Source organism: Phymastichus coffea, unplaced genomic scaffold, assembly GCF_024137745.1.
Source record: "Phymastichus coffea isolate CEN01 unplaced genomic scaffold, Cenicafe_Pcof_1.1 PCOF00144, whole genome shotgun sequence".
NCBI lineage: Eukaryota > Metazoa > Arthropoda > Insecta > Hymenoptera > Eulophidae > Phymastichus > Phymastichus coffea.
Genome location: NW_026706955.1, coordinates 162,811 through 178,991, shown reverse-complemented (window position 1 = coordinate 178,991; position 16,181 = coordinate 162,811). Strand labels below are relative to the sequence as shown.

General features: G+C 36.6%; 2 protein-coding genes across 8 annotated transcripts in view; both read right to left on the bottom strand.

Moving 5' to 3' along the window:
- Positions 1-16,181, bottom strand: part of LOC131672170 (glutamate receptor 1-like) — a 100,106-nt gene that overhangs the window by 43,175 nt on the left and 40,750 nt on the right. The gene's annotated exons all lie outside the window — the stretch shown is intronic.
- Positions 1,129-15,030, bottom strand: LOC131672171 (facilitated trehalose transporter Tret1-2 homolog). Of its 6 annotated transcripts, none has more exons than XM_058949222.1 (5): positions 14,947-15,030; positions 14,691-14,882; positions 4,877-4,988; positions 2,697-3,868; positions 1,129-2,088 (listed from the first exon to the last, which is right to left on the bottom strand). In XM_058949222.1, exons 3-5 carry the CDS (start codon positions 4,917-4,919, stop codon positions 1,894-1,896), a joined length of 1,410 nt encoding a protein of 469 aa, XP_058805205.1. In that variant the 5' UTR covers positions 4,920-4,988; positions 14,691-14,882; positions 14,947-15,030; the 3' UTR covers positions 1,129-1,893. The 6 variants fall into 6 exon arrangements, with proteins under 6 accessions (XP_058805205.1, XP_058805203.1, XP_058805206.1 ...); XM_058949220.1 differs by having other exon boundaries at positions 14,786-14,882; XM_058949223.1 differs by lacking the exons at positions 14,691-14,882; positions 14,947-15,030 and adding an exon at positions 11,148-11,207.

The window sequence follows — 16,181 nt, the reverse complement described above, 5'->3', positions numbered from 1 at the left end:
AGCACATATAGCGCGCGTACAGTATAATATCTCACGTTTTACGTGCGAGATCTTCATTGCGTTGACGGCCGTGCTCGCATTCAATAATTCAAAGCTCACGCACGCATAAAGAAAGCGTAAAAGAATGGAAAAAGGAAGCATCTTCTCTATTTTTCCCATACATAAATATATGCGTGAACACGCACGGATAAAATATTCAAAAGTCATCACGTCATGCGCGAGCTCTGTGTCGTCTGTGAGTAGCCTGCACTGTGTATATAAGGATGCACACGAGACGCTGAGCTTTATGGCCTCGTAAAAAGCATCGCTCGCGTGATAATGACAGCCAAGAAAAATCTGCTTTAGATTCGAGAAACGCTGCTTTTATTGTCTTATTATCAGAGCTATTTATCGAAACTATTGTCAGAGTACCTATCGAGTATAAGAGACGCAATATATTTGTAGCTTGTCGTCTTGTATGATATATGATATATTGTACGTATATCCACAATGGTTGTTGAGATTAAGCTGCCAATGCGTCATTTAACGTCGTGCGTTACGAACATTTACTTTTTGTAGCCGCTATAAGGAAGTTATTTGGAAAAAATTGCAGGCTGCAGTTTTCATATTACCACCGCTTGTTCAACTAGCTGTTTTCATTTTATCTCACAAAAGCATTACACGAGTGAGACGTACGATACGATTGTACTCGCGGTATTTTCGTCAATTTCATAACTGCATCGAGCAGAGTAGTGATTCACAGGAAACAATAAATGGAAGCAATTTGCTGAACTCTCGCGTTTGTCTTACGCAATGAAATTATCTCGGCCAATTTGTCACAGCGCTTGTTAAGCCTGGAATTTTGTGACATAATTAAGCACGAGAAACAAGCAGAAGCGCGAGACAGCGGAGCTCTCGTACTGCAGTTCTCGAGTGCTTGATTATTTAACTTACTTCTTCCAAGAGTTTACGGGCATTATGCTCGTACTGTTTTCACAAAAAGTTGAAGGCTGCCGCTGCTGGTACTTTCTCAAACTTTAATCTGTTAAGTAGCTGCTCAATATGCATTTATATCTTACTTGCAAGTTTGTTACAAGCATTGTAAAGTATTTTACGAGACGATGTAATATCTCAAAAAAATATCTTTTTTATTTTCTAACAATCGAAAAAAAAAAAATTAGATTAACCTAATTTACATTTGAGTATTCTTGTCAAAATCAAATCTCAATCAATCGCACCCAGAGTGTCAATTCAATGTCTCATAACATATATAAACAACTTTTACTTTTACGGAAACTTCATATTACAACACATCTTCGATATTCATATTCGAAAATTGCCATCATTCTGCCAAAATTCTTTTGTAACAAAACTTAATATTATTATACTTGAAAACAAAATAAAATGTCAATCCTAAATACCTTAAAAAACTGAATAATACAATCGTAATCAACTTACGAAACGTAGAATTTTGATCGATACAATTATTAGCTTACGATTAAAGTTACACGAAAAACGATTGAATCGCAATCCTTGTAACTTGCCTATATTTTTATTCAAGAATTACGTTTCATTAACTATATCGTTCATATAAGAAAATATCATTTGCTCTATAAGTATCTTGAGTATTTAACGTGACAAGAAGAAAAAAAAGTGCATTCGGAGACCTCATTCTCTCGGTAAATAATTTCAGACACGCAATTTTCGCAATTAGCGATCACAGATGTAAGTGTTATTCGGGTCGAACCATTAAACTCTCGGATTACAAACACGTGCGCTAAATACTGTGATAAATAAAAAAAGAGTTACGATAAGAGTTATACAAAAGAGAAACAAAAAAAAACCAATCGGCTAATTTTATACGTTGAAACAACATTTCGAGAGCATGAACATAGCAGTATCGTTGCTCTACGATCAATACTTAGAATTATTGATATTGGTTAGGTACTCATTGGCAGGTTCATTCTTTCCACGTAGCTCCATTTGAATCTCTTCCAAACTTTTACCTTCGGTCTCGGGTACAAATAAATAGATCAACAGCCAGAGGAACGCCGTTATCGCGGCGAAACACCAGAACGGCGCGGCCAGTCCATAACTCGTGTCTAGTACCTGCAACATGCAGACGCGCATAAACGCGAAGAACCATACACTACAATACTTGACAAATGTAACGTTATCACGGCAATTGCACAGCTCACGAGCGATCACTTGTTAGGCGAAATCGAGTGACTATGCTCATTTTGAATATCCTAGTAGTATAAGCGCTCTTACACGTGAAGAGCTCACTGTTATAGTTCACGAGAGAGAGAGAGAGAGAGAAAGAGAGAGAGAGACAAAAGCTTCTGCAGAGATTATATAGCTGAGGCGCACTCAAGCTGTTGAGATGCCGCGTTGGGGCTGCTCTATTTGGGTTAAGCTACTATTTACATCTGTTGCCAATGCCATTTAATGTGATTGCATTTACGACGCTTTCATTGTTGTTTCATACAGATCTTTGCTTACAAAGTTTTATTAATGTAAATATATTTGGCAACTAGATAGGATGTTATTGCGAAATATTACTGTTTGTGCTTTCTGCGATATGAAGTGTAAATAAGCATTAGTAGATCGTTTGTTTGACATTGATATGGCAAATTGTAGTTAAAATTAGTTTCCCAAAATAACGTTACATTTGTCAATCACCATTAAGTTAAAAATAAAAAATTCAAAGACTATACCTCATACATTTTGACGACCAGCAGACTGCCGAAAGAGTAGAATAACGAGCAATACAGAGCAGCAGGAACCTTGACATCCATCGGAAATACTTCGCTAATGTAACTAAGTGGTAAAGGATTAAGTGCAATACCGTAAGCAAGAGCATACATCAGAATCGCCACCGTAGGTATGAAATTCCAAGAGTTAACGTCTCCACCTGAATTTTTAACAGTAAAAAAGGCTCCCACGGCGCAAAGACACAAGATCGTTACCGGCGTTGCCCACAGTAGGAGCGCTCTCTTTCCCGTGTGTTTAACGACGATCACACAGGCAATTCCGGACACGACAATAGCCACACCAGTAGAGATGACACTGTGGTCGGGTGACAAAGCCTCGTACTCAGCCTCCTTGAATGTTTTGAACGAGAAGGCTAATACAGGCGCGGCACCAGAAAATATCATGGAACTCAATAGGATCCCAGTGATGTTGAATGCTCGACGGCTTTCAACTCTTGAGTACGATTCGGTGACTGACTGGCAGAAAGTAATGCCGTTTTCCTGACTCGCTACGATTCTCTTGATCTCCTCCATCTCCTCCTCGACGTCGTCTTTACCTAACGACCACTTCAGTACTTTTTCAGCTTTGCCGAATCTCTGCTTTTTCGCGAGGAAAACCGCACTCCTGGGTAACCAACCAACGCATAATACGAACATAATTGGCACGATAATGGCGATCATTGACATCTTGAATCGTTGACTGTTGAGCCCAATAGCATAAATCATCAGCATGCCAATGTTTATCCATACCGCGAGTGAAGCACTCAAAGGCCCTCTTGTTCTCTTCGTACTAACTTCGCCTATGTACATAGGTGCAACGCAATAAGTGATACCGGTACCAACACCAGCGAGTAAACGACCGACGTAGAACGCCCGGTAATCCAGGGCGAAGGCGAAAATAATCCAGCTGCTAATCTTGGGTATGGCGGCTATCAGCATCGTCCACTTGCGGCCAATCGTGTCCATGAGCAAGAGTGGTATTAACGAGCCGACCCCGACACCAACGTACATGAGGTTGACAATCCATGTACCTTGTTCCTTGTTAATCGTCACCTCGGGATCCTTACTTTCAAGCTTATCAATCATCGGTGTACTCCAGCCCTCGTGAAATCCGCTGTCGACTATCAGCAGATTACCTGCAAATTTTGCGGGTTTTTTGAAAAGTCTCGCCAGGGATAGATTTATGCGATCGACTCCAAGCGAGATTAGTTGAGGAAGATGGGGTTGCAGTATGTGCGTTAACGATGAGTATATCTGCAAGCTAAGCTCCTTGGATATCTTGTCCCAGCTCACTCCCTTTTGATTAGTAATGGTTTTAGTATGATTGCCGCCGCACGGTTTGCCTTACTGCACTGAACGTCACGAGATTAGTATCAAGTAAAGATGCGGTGATCACATTCGCGACTAATCTACTTGCCATTGTTAGTTTATTTCTTTTCAGAGATTGATTCGATTAGGATTAGAAGTGAGATCATAGGTTATTAATTCCAATTCGGTAAAGGAAACTGGGAGATTTGCAAGACTAATGAGTGTGGTCAGCATGAAAATTTCATTAGTCGTTCGTTAATGAAGTGTATGTTAATTCAAAGTAACTACTTCCCGTACCAATGATTTGCAAAACAAATACAAGAGTAATTCTGTTTACAAATCGGTTGCTTTTCGGACTTATACAAATCTCTTTCGGTATGTAAAGTTTCGGCATAAAAAAAGAAAGGCCATTACGTTAAATAAAAAATAGTTGTTTACAACTCGGGAAGACATTCAGTAAAAATAAGAAGAACAAATAATTGCCAGTTTTATGAGCTCATTTCGTGCATGGACTATCTCTTCCTTGGCAATTCACGATGTGAGAAAAAGCGTACGTTTTAACTTTGTCGCTCTTCTCCCGATCGTAATATAATTCAGGTCTAATCGATTTTGCGCGATAGGTACTTCCTCTCGTAGAAAATGGCCAAAGTCGTTTACTTTTATTGTTATGCCAGATCGTCCTCTTCTCGCGCTGTTTCTTGCCCGCCACGTCCTAGATTTTTTTGACTCTTCGCAAATCTTCGATCGTCTTTGAACCCACAAGTAAATCTAATTTACTCGCGCTCCCGTTTCGCATTTTTATTTCCATTGCGGCTTCACGATATTTAGATACTTACAAATGACACCAATCATTACTTGACGGTAAAGTGAATGATCCATGGTAGCTTTTTTTTCCTAGATACTCTCTTTCGTTGGTTATAATCTATGCCTTCTCATACTCTCCGGCTGCTAAAACGAATAAATAGGAAACAAAAATAAAATAAAACGACAATCGAAAATTAAAATTGAAATTAAAGTGATGAGTACTATGAACTTCCATAGTATTCTGTAATTGACCGCTGCGAAATAAAGAACCCAAAATGATTATCGCATCGCTAACTAGCTGGATGGGCGTGGGATAATGGTAATTTGTCAGTAATTACGTTCCGACTCAATAACGCTGAATATGACTTTTGCATTTGTAAATCGTCGATTGTAATTTTCATGTAAAATCATTCTAATTTTATTCCTTATTGCAGATATAATTCAGTATTTTCGTAAAATGCAAATACTGATTATTTTTTCCAGTGATACTGTAACGATCGTTATTTTGAACTGATCGCGCAGAACCGGCCACAAAAATATTTATTCCGTCAGACCTGATACCAAACCCGCGGGCACTGAAACAATCGAGGACAACGCACGCATCGTCGTCGTCGAAATAAACTAATTAAATCGAGCGATAAATATTTCATCTGCAAACGCGTCGGCGTATATACGCATTGTGCTGTCGCGCGGCCAAACAAAAGGCACTTGGCGCAATCCCGAGCGGCGCGACGATCCAGACTTCAATTTATACGTTTGCGCGCTGGTGGAATAGTTCCGCATTGGTATGGAAAAGAGCAAAAAAATGTGCGCCCAATGCGAGCTCGCCACAATGGCGAGAAATTTTTCTCATTCAAAAAATAACGATCACAAGTGCGCGCTTCATAAAATCCCTAACCAAAGAGGAATACGCGTATATATGTGTTCGCATAGGAGTTTGCATGTGGTACGATCGAACTGTGCAGCGGTTGTTACTGAATTTGCTTCGGGGATTATGTACAATGTAACGTATAATCGACGTTACCGTATGTAATAACCACAGTGATGTACTATTTTATTGTATTGACAACTGATGTCTTTTGATACTTTTCCAGATTTATAATATGTACGTTCCTTCAATTCTATTTAGCCCACGATAATTGTAAAATTTTTGTTACTGCCGATATGTAACATTGACAGTGATACACCGTTAATGTCACATATCGGAATACATTAACTTTGTATGCCAATGGGCTTTCAGACTCCTAGTAATCGTATCATTAGTATCCATAATATAAGTTCGTATAATCTGCTCAGGACTAGAGATTCATAGTGCACACTACTGATGAACTATTCCGTCAGTTACATTGAGTCTCATTGATGAGGAATCTGAACCGGTCAATACGATACACGTATACTCTACCCACGGCAACTTAAATTGAAGTACACATACCGACTTTGTCCCGTACCGATTAACAAACGCAACTAATTCCTTGAATGGAGGAAACTAACATCATTGGAAAATCAAAGCTCAAATCCCAAACGCTAATGATTCTATTATGTGACGCCCGCAGAAATCCGATTCCCCGAGGTGAGGTAGAGCGGAGTCCAGCGGCACGCGCAATTAATCAGATGAGGAGGTTGAGGTTGGTATATATGCGAGGTTTCGCGCGGGAGAGACGACAATCGCACGGCATAAATGTCGGCTCGCTGTCTGAGAGATATGGGGAGGAGGTAAGTGCGCCCTCGAGCTCAAGCTTCGATACAAGCCCCTCGCGTTCTCGCTCCTAAGATATGTGGCTTGGAATCTGGTTAGTAGATATTCCAGGCCAACCCCATGTGCGTCTGTGGTTATGTATGTGTGTGTATATATACAATATGTATATATATATGTGTGTGCGTGTGTGTAATATGTGTGTATATGTATGTGTATACATGTGTGCACCTTGCATTTCAACTTGCCTTTTAATTGCGTATCGTGTAAGTATGATTCGTGAGCTCGCTTATTTCAATACCTGCGAGAGAAATAGGGAGAGAGAGAGAGAGAGAGAGAGAGAGAGAGAGAGAGAGAGAGAGAGAGAGAGAGAGAGAGAGAGAGAGAGAGAGAGAGAGAGAGAGAGAGAAATAGAAGGAGTAAGAGCGAGGTGAGATTGAATTTCGGAAGTAATGACAAAGTAATTTTTGCGATGATTACCGATAGAGAATTTCTGATTTATTCACATTGGCGTAATTACATATTGAACTTTTTGAATACGCGTGTATGTAATGTGTAATTACTCGCAAATTGAAATTTGGTCGACGAAGTGAAGTAATTAAAATTTAATTTTAAGCATTATGAGCGAGCGGAAATTCTTCGGTCGATAATCGCGGAACCTTTAAAACAATAGAGCATACCGCCGCTCAGTGTGCTTCAAAAAAATAATTTTTGTTTTTCACTTAGCAAAGAGCAAAATTGAAGGAAAATGCGCTCGCAAGTGCAATACATCGATCGTCCATTTTAGCCCGAGCAAATCGCAAGAAGAGTTGTAAGCTCGACAATGCACTTAATCGCAATTGCGCGCGCGCGCACGCTCACGCTCACGAGAGCAGTTGTGCTCTGCGCAGTGCGAAGAGCGGTTTTCCAATTGCTGATATACGAGGTACTGGCTAAGTTGACAAGAAATCAATACACCAACGACTACTCTCTCGCGACTTTCGTTGATTTTTTGTTCGTTTTTGGTCGCGTGATGATCGATCGGCGCCCGGAAGTCGATTGCGTTTCGAACACGACTACCGAAACAGTCAGTTTATGGCAGTTAAATGTTCGCACCAGAGGACATCGATACTGTACAGGATAGGTACACTCTCTCCATTGTTTCGCTGCATTCGCGCCGTTTCGATTGTTACTGGAAAAACTGTTTGTTTGCTGACTCATTGTTCCTTGCCGCTGATAAGATATTTTTATCGATCTCGTTGCATAACTTTCGCATGCGACACTCTTTACGATCGACACTATAAAAGGCTAATTAGCAAACGGTTTATTTTTTTGTTTATATTTGCACCGGTAAAATTATTACTTTTCGCAGATAATAATTGTGGAAAAGGAACGGGACGATAAATCTTTCATGTCATTCTAGAATTTGCATTGTAGTGATTGATTATTCATGAGCGGAATGTATTGATGATATTATGTCTCAGATATAAACATCATTTCTTCACACTATCTTATCCCAACAAAATGATAAGTTGCACGTTAGTCATTGTAAACATACGCTTGAAACTTCTCAAGAATTAAAAAAAAGAATAGAATGATTGCGAAGGTATTATTGAATTGATATATTTTCTGAAGGACAATCGTTGGAAAATTATAAATGAGAACATTTAAGTCGATTTCGAGGTTTTATTGAGGTTATTAGTTTTTGGTCAGTTGACAATTGATTTAATAAAATAGATAGCGCGTTATCCAATATACGAATTCAGTGATCGATCGACTAAAAAAAGTACGCGGAGAGATAAAAAAATTCAACGAGAAAAAAAATTGAGTGATATAACAGGATAGTCCGATCAATTTGTCGGTAAAACCGAATTTTCAGCGAGGAAAAGAAAAAAAAGAGTTCATCAAAAAAAAATAATAGAGTGTCATGGCATTTTTTCGCGCATCCATTAAAGTGGAATTATTAAAGGAAAGAGTTTTCCGCGTGTCACCGGGCCAAAGTCGTGTTGTAGATATATGTATAGTCGGAGTGATTTCGGTATATACATCGCATCAGGTTGCATTTAGTTAGCGTTACGGGCAAATGGAATTCCAAGCGACAAGTGCGATAATTTGATTTCTATTCCAGTTCACGTGAGCGTCGTATGTGCTTGTGAATCTAAATGGGATAATTGCATCTTGCGTCGCGTGGTATATAGCGGAATCGAGTAAACTTTTATAAAATCGAAGGTTATAAAACTGAGATATACGAAGGCAACGTGAGTTTTTTTGCGCTGCTGCCCGCGATAGTTCACTCGACAATTTGTTATTATCTGTAATGAGCGTTTATTGGCCTGCTGACTGATTACTTTGCATGATAATATGCAGTTGTGAAAGGAGATTGTTGGTCTGTGGTGATAAACGATTCAAGGTCGAATTATACACCATGTGAACGTAGATCAGCAATGTACAGGGATTTTTCAAAGCTTACGGATTATAATAGTGCAATTACTTGATGTAAATTATTTCATCAAATGATGAATACAAATAATAGTATAAAGTAATCTATTGATTAACAAATCTATCGTAAATTGCACAGTACTCAGATCGAAAAACGTTCAACTGACCTCCACTTTGTAGGTATGCGATGATTTACACTACCAAAAAATATCCATCTTACTTGAAGTAGCTTACCAACAAATCTATAAAGAAGCGAGTGACGTCGGAAATACACGCACGCATTAATGACGTGAGTGCATTTTTGACGACACACCGTAGTCGCAGCCTACGTTCGAGAAATATCGTTAGAACTGGTTGACGATATGGTGTTCGACGATTTAATCAGTTAATTTAGTAATACTTTAATGACTTTCCTCAAAACTAAAATCTTGTCGCATAAATATGTCATAGTGTATTGAGGAAATTCCCCAAATCAAGATCAATATTTACATTGAACATAAGTTACACAAGAATCTTTTCCCTTTATCTCTGTCTCTTTTTTACCTCTCTTCCTTCTGCTAATTTGGCATCTCAAGACTGAATAGCTTCTATTGGTTTTTCTTCTCTTCATTAGTGAAACGCATTATATTAAATATCCGTCACACGTCAATCGTTGAGTATCCCAGACTATTAGCAAAGTTAATATTTGTGAAAATTGAACGCACTTGTACGCGTCCGAGCGGCCGAAGCACCAAGATAACCAAGGTCACCGAAACTGGATTCGTGAGTGACAATAACACTTGAATCCGCTCCGCATTCTTTTTCTCTTATATCTGCATATTTTTCAGCAAGCCGGTTTGCTTATATATTGCGTGAAATTTTTTTTCGACGCACCGCGCGTGGGGACTCGACTTTACGCACGCTCGAGAAATCGTCTCACACACGTACACGTCGTATCGAAAAATATGGTTAGATACATGTGCGAGGCAGTGATTTTACCCTTGTGCTGTCTCTTCGCTCTTAATTCGCTCGGGCGCCAACGTTTACTATCGAAATGTACTATTTCCGCACTTGCTCCTCCCCTCCCGCTCTCAATCTTGGAATTTGTCTCGTGCGACAAACCGAACAATCAATTAAGATATTTTCATTGCTAATTTTGGTATGATTGGAAAAAAAAGCAATAAACTTATGGAATGAGTTTAGACTTCGGCACCTATGATGCAATAATTTATCAAAATTACGCCAGGCGAATTTGTTTGAATCTAAATCATTACTTTGTTATATAGCAATTAATCAATATAATTTCATTCAAGATTTTTGACAGTTTGAGTTTTAGTAAATACACATGAATCTTTGACATCGTCAGATTGTTTTCATGATATCAATTTATCTACTGATTCATTGTTTTGTCTGAAAATTCATTGTCTCTTTTGCTTATTATGAATCGTATGAATGTTCAATTAATATTAACTTATGAAAGAAGCCATCGTACATTTTGTATATAACATTTGAAATATCATTGTATTGAAATGCTGGAAATAAAGCTTAATCAGCAACATCTCAAATTTAATCAGTGTTATATTTACGAATTGTAATGATATGTATTAGCATAATATTATGCTAATACATAATATAAAATGTACTATGAATCAAATTATATCAATTGAATACAAACATACTCAAATAGTTATTCATTCTTGCTTCATTCAAATTTGGAATTTCAACTCATATTGAAGTTACTTATTTTATGTTTCTATTCACATTGTCTATCGTCATTGCAGTTATTTAACAACATAAGCAGATCAATATTAATCTATCAACTCACCGAATAACCGAAAACTCTTCCAATTATCGGCCACCTATCGACCGCTCATCAATCACATCAAAAAAATCTCTCTAGTCCACGAAGATAAGAAGAAGAATAAGTAACAATCACAGCGACAACGATGACACAAAGTTTAATTAAATTGCACGAGCAAAGCTGTCCGGCATATTCGCACGCGGGTGGACGATCATCAGGATACTGGAAAGCTAACGCGAGAACCGAGCGATTATTATATAAAAAAGACGCCTCGGCTACTATCCTGCAGTCGGTCAATCTGCCCCACCAGAGCACGACCGTGAAACGGCATTGTTATTGACAGACACTTTTCCTATCCTCGTACACAATGCATATACACACTGGCCGGGAAAGCAATGTTGTATACACACACCTGTTACACGGTAACGATGCTGCGCGTATTTCCACCTCCACCTTCTTTCGTCATGCCGTAGTCGTCGTTGGTTGCAAAGGGAGGGGGATCACCGTAGATTTTTCATGATATTATAGTTTCAAGTTCTAATTTGTTTTCATTAATACGATAGGCTTTTTCGGATTTAGGAGTCGATCGTAGCCTCTTGTGTATATCTTCTGATAGCTCAAGTTTTATTAACATATTTTTGCGATAATTCTTTATTTCTTTGTGATTTGTATTTTCTATGATAAGTTTGGGAAAACTATATAGAAGATTATTGTTCATAAATAGCGTATTGCTGTTATGATGATGATACTATTAATTATATTTTTGTAAATTACTAAATAGTTAGAACGTAAAAAATACTAGTTATCAGTGATACAAATACACTGCGTATATCAATAATGTAGTATATATTCCAATTTTATTGAAGCTCGTCATACAATCGAAATCACGCAAACGCTCAGACCATGAATGAAGTAATTGCTCCATAAAAATTGAACCAATTCAATAACTTTTCCAAAACTTTAATTTTCTTCTAACGAAATCTCTTCTTGAAAGTTGCCAAACAGCATTACTCGAACTTAAAATTCAAAATATCTCCTCGACGCAACTTTCCTCCTCCCTACTCCCTATTGTACTTCTTTCCAATTTGTCGCGCGCGCAAACGTTCGTTAAAGTTTATCCGGGATTCCCCGTCCCATAGTCGAAGGCTGACGCGGATCCAGGTGCCAGAGCGTAGTCGTTTGGTTGAATCCTTTTGTGTAACTTGGTCGTTTTGTTCCGCGGATTTTTTGTAAATAAATGACCCTGGGTTTTCTAACATAACTCTTTCAAATCCAGGGTATTTCTGTTTGCGTGACAGTCTTCTTCTTGCTTTTAGATATTGTATTTCAAATATTTCACAGAAATTGAATACGTTTTGGAAAAATTTCCTGTACTATACAATTGTTCCATCGAAAAAAAAATTTAAACGAATTTTTGTTATATAAATTGAGGTATATTATTCATTTTTAAATCTTTTTACATGAAACTTTTTTTTTATTAGAAAATATCAAATGATTGAAATGTGATAGAATATAAAAAGTCGCGGTTTTTAAATATTTACGAAAATATCTATTCGCTTTCATGACACATACTCCCGTTTACAAAAGAGCTTTTTATTGATTTGAAGTTTCATATAGATGCTACCATTGAAAACTTTTTTAAAGCATTTTCAAAATACTAAAGTAACTATTTCTCGAAAACATCTCTTTTTGGAATTTTGAAAAGACTCATTAGCTTATACACTGAGAGAATTGCTGCAATAAAATGTACTAGAATTACAGTAAAATTTATTTCAATCCCAAGATAATGATCGTGGAATATGCTCGAGTCATCATAAAATTAATTACACGTTTATTAATGTCTACAATGGTCATAATAATTTTTATATAGCAATATTGAAAAATTCATTGTAATTTATAATAAAAAATTATTTTGTATTATAATGAAAAGTATTAAGTTTTTTTATTGTTTAAATTAGTATATAAATTGAACCATTTTTACAGTGAATATTGTAAAAATTACTGGGTCATATTGGGCATGTGCACAGTAGCAATTGTATATATTATCCAAAATCAAATATAATATTTAATAATTAATTTATTTTCCCGAACCGATAAAAAATTAACCGAGCTTATCTCCTGTATTCTGTTACTAGTAGTAATTACTATAGATTATAGTAAATTTTACTATATTAGACAGCAATTTTTACTATAGCCAGATAACACCCTACAATTACTGTTTTATAGTAATTTTTACTATAGATTTTGGAAAATTTAAGAATATTAATTCTCTCAGTATATACAAATTTTTTTCGTAGTGGGTTTATTCACCGCGAGAGAAAATGTTGAGGGGAGCATTATATATACATAGCCATCGTTCCGCTTTACGCTCGTTCCTAAAATATATTTGCATTTGCATTCGGTAATTAAACTTCTCGATCTCAGTGCAATAGCGTCAAGCTTCTAGTCTTATCGAAGTTAGGTGTCTGTATATGCGATCGCAGCTCAAGTGAGAAAACCGTGAATTGCTTGTACTATCTTAGCCTGTTCTACATTTAGGACGAATTTTCGCGTTCGCAAAAACGGATTTATTCAATCCGTCTTGAAAGTGCTTTTATTCAAAATGTGCCATCCAAGTATTTATTAACTTTCTAAATTTATCTATCCAATTCATAATGATATTATTGTTAACGTAACGAAAATATTCCACACTAGATAATTTAATCGCGTGAAAGAAAAATGGCACAATTACATTTTCGTAATTAACACATCATCCAAAGTATCGCTAAAAGTAACGTAAGTCATTATCAAGTTTCATATTGCACAGTTGCTAAACTACTTAACTCTCGCTTCGCTCCACTGTCCCTCAACCCAACGTATATAGCTTGCCGGTGGTGGGCTGATTTGCCAAAAGCTGCTCTCACTTTCTCTGTAATAACGTGCCCCTCGGAACAGCGGTTAATAACCCCTCCCCCTTCGCCTCAAAGTTCATTCTTATACAAAGTGCAACGATTAATTACATGACTGCGTATAGCGTTAATTAAACGAGTATATTTTTATCACCTTCGCAAATGTTTACAGCTTTAATTCATCATTTAATATGTGTCGTACATATGCAGTACATAGATTTTTTGTGACCTTGTGAGAATACACGCGACCTTCGCAGTGCAAATGAAGGTTTTATTCGTTGTTGACTGATTTGTTGATTAAAATAGTCTTTCGATTAATTTTTGCTAGTCGAGAGCGTACTCTTTAAATTTGCTTCTTTCCTTTTTCCTTTCCAAATCAGTGTCAATGTACGTTGAATAAACTTTCTTTGTGAAATGTGGAATTTATTTCTTTTTTTTTTATCTACATAACTCGAACGCAGCGTAGCGTGACTTTACATTTGGATTCAAGGTGATTGTTTCTTGCGCTGATTCTTGCGGAAATGCTCGCCAACGCGGAAATCAAACAATTAACTAGGGCAAAATCATTTGAGCATTTGGTATGCTCGAGATAAGATGATGAATGTAGCTATCATTTAATTAACTCTATTCTGTACATGTCTATTATTACGCCATTGTTTACACTTGAGTTGACAATAAGTTATGACTAAATTAGATTAGCTTTTTCAGATGCACATTCATACTATAGTTTAATTAGTTTAAATTTTCATTATTGATGAAAAAATTACTTGTTCTTGCGTTTTTGTATTAACTTTTTATAAGGTATCATTTTTAAGTAATGAGTCTAAAGATTGCATAATGTTGTTGACAGTAATATTACATAAAGTTTATAATGTTTTTATATTGTATAAGTTTTTCTCAAAATAATAAATTTAATAAATATTGAAATCATTAAAAATGAACTTGGTTATATATTGAAATGAACCTTAATAAAAATATTAATGTAAAAAGAGAAACTCCAGAATTAAAAATGACGATTTTCAAAATAAATATAATTGATTCCCTCAGAAAATATATATATCACCTACCTGTGAAAATACATTTATTTTCACACAACTTTCATGACAAGACAAGAATACATTTTCCTGGATTCAGTATATCATTCTAAAGCCATAAATTTTACCAAACGATTTAAGGCCAATCGACTCCTGTCACGTCGTTCCTCATTGCTCCGGTGGAATACAGCTCAACAGAAAATCCGAAGCACGAGAGAGCACAAACTGAAACACAAACTCGTTTCACCTTACCCACGATCAATCTCTGAAGCTACCGCTCGTTAAATACCTGTCCACGCGTTTGCTCCTCGCGGTCTTTGACGCGAAAACTTTCTCGGGGGTGCGCGCGCGCGACGACGCGTTTCGCGTGAAAAGACCGCGTGAACGTGAATGACTACTACGCGAGCTTTTATGTTGCCTTTAGAAGTTCTCTCTCTCTCTCTCTCTCTCTTTCTATCTCGAGCTATTATCTTCGTCTTACTTCACTATTATTGTAGATACGTCCTTATCGCATTACTCGTTTTAAATTGCTCAACCGTTACTTTTTGGCTATCGCTTTGAATTTACACGTAAGTGACTTTCTAAGTAAATATTTTTTTTTTTAATTGCAAAGTGAATTATGTCAATCAAGTGTTTACTTCTAAAAGCATTTCTTTACATCTAAGAATAAAATTGAATTTTTTTCAATTGGTGATTACAAAACATAGTAGTATTACAGGCACCTTTTACGCAGTTATCAACTATTGTTTTCTTCGCTTAATCAAAATAACTATAGAAAAATAATTAAAGCGATTCCCGTGATCTCATTCGAACGTATGTCATAAAATCTTCTAATTAAAACTAACGATTTCTCGAAAAGACGTTTTTACTGTCGCATGCTTTAATTATCTTATGTACAATTGTAAAGAACTTCTAAGAAAGCATCGTGCACTAACATCAAATTTCAATTATTATCATCATTTGCGTTATCGTCTAATTTATGCAAGTACATTTCAGTACAGCGATCAAAGACAAAGATAATTAGAGAAGCGAAGCCTTTGATGACTGTCTGCGATATCAATTATTTTGCTGCTGTGATTTTTTTGCCATTTTAAATTCATAATAAAATTAAAAAATATTCGTAGTTTTTGCACTGATAAAAATTTAGATTTCTATGTGGAATATCGCAAAATGAACAACGAGTACAGAGAGAACATACGAGTGCACTTGATTCACCGATGCAAAAGTATTGAAAGAAATACTTCGATTCAGATGAATAGTCGTAGTGCTTTGAAATATCTTTTAAGATTGCACAAAAAATATCAAAAGGATGCTTTATGGCTTATTAAAGTAGAATATGAACAGCCAACCGTAATTCGCTTGGGTGAATATTGTATAATGAACCTTGTTACCATTTGCAGTCATTGATAGATTGAAGAAATTGTGCACGGAAAACGAATGAAAGAAAAATATTGATGGTGCATTGGTCTTAATCATGACATTCATCCAACTAGACTTTTCACATATTCAAGACATTGCCATTTC

What these genes read in the sequence shown, in the direction of transcription:
- LOC131672171 (XM_058949222.1), bottom strand. Translation starts at nt 4,919, where the DNA reads ATGGATCATTCACTTTACCGTCAAGTAATGATTGGTGTCATTT. An exon ending in AGTAATGATTGGTGTCATTT is followed by an intron (nt 3,869 to 4,876) that starts GTAAGTATCTAA and finishes CAAAATTTGCAG; the next exon opens with GTAATCTGCTGATAGTCGAC. An exon ending in TGGTCGTCAAAATGTATGAG is followed by an intron (nt 2,089 to 2,696) that starts GTATAGTCTTTG and finishes TGCATGTTGCAG; the next exon opens with GTACTAGACACGAGTTATGG.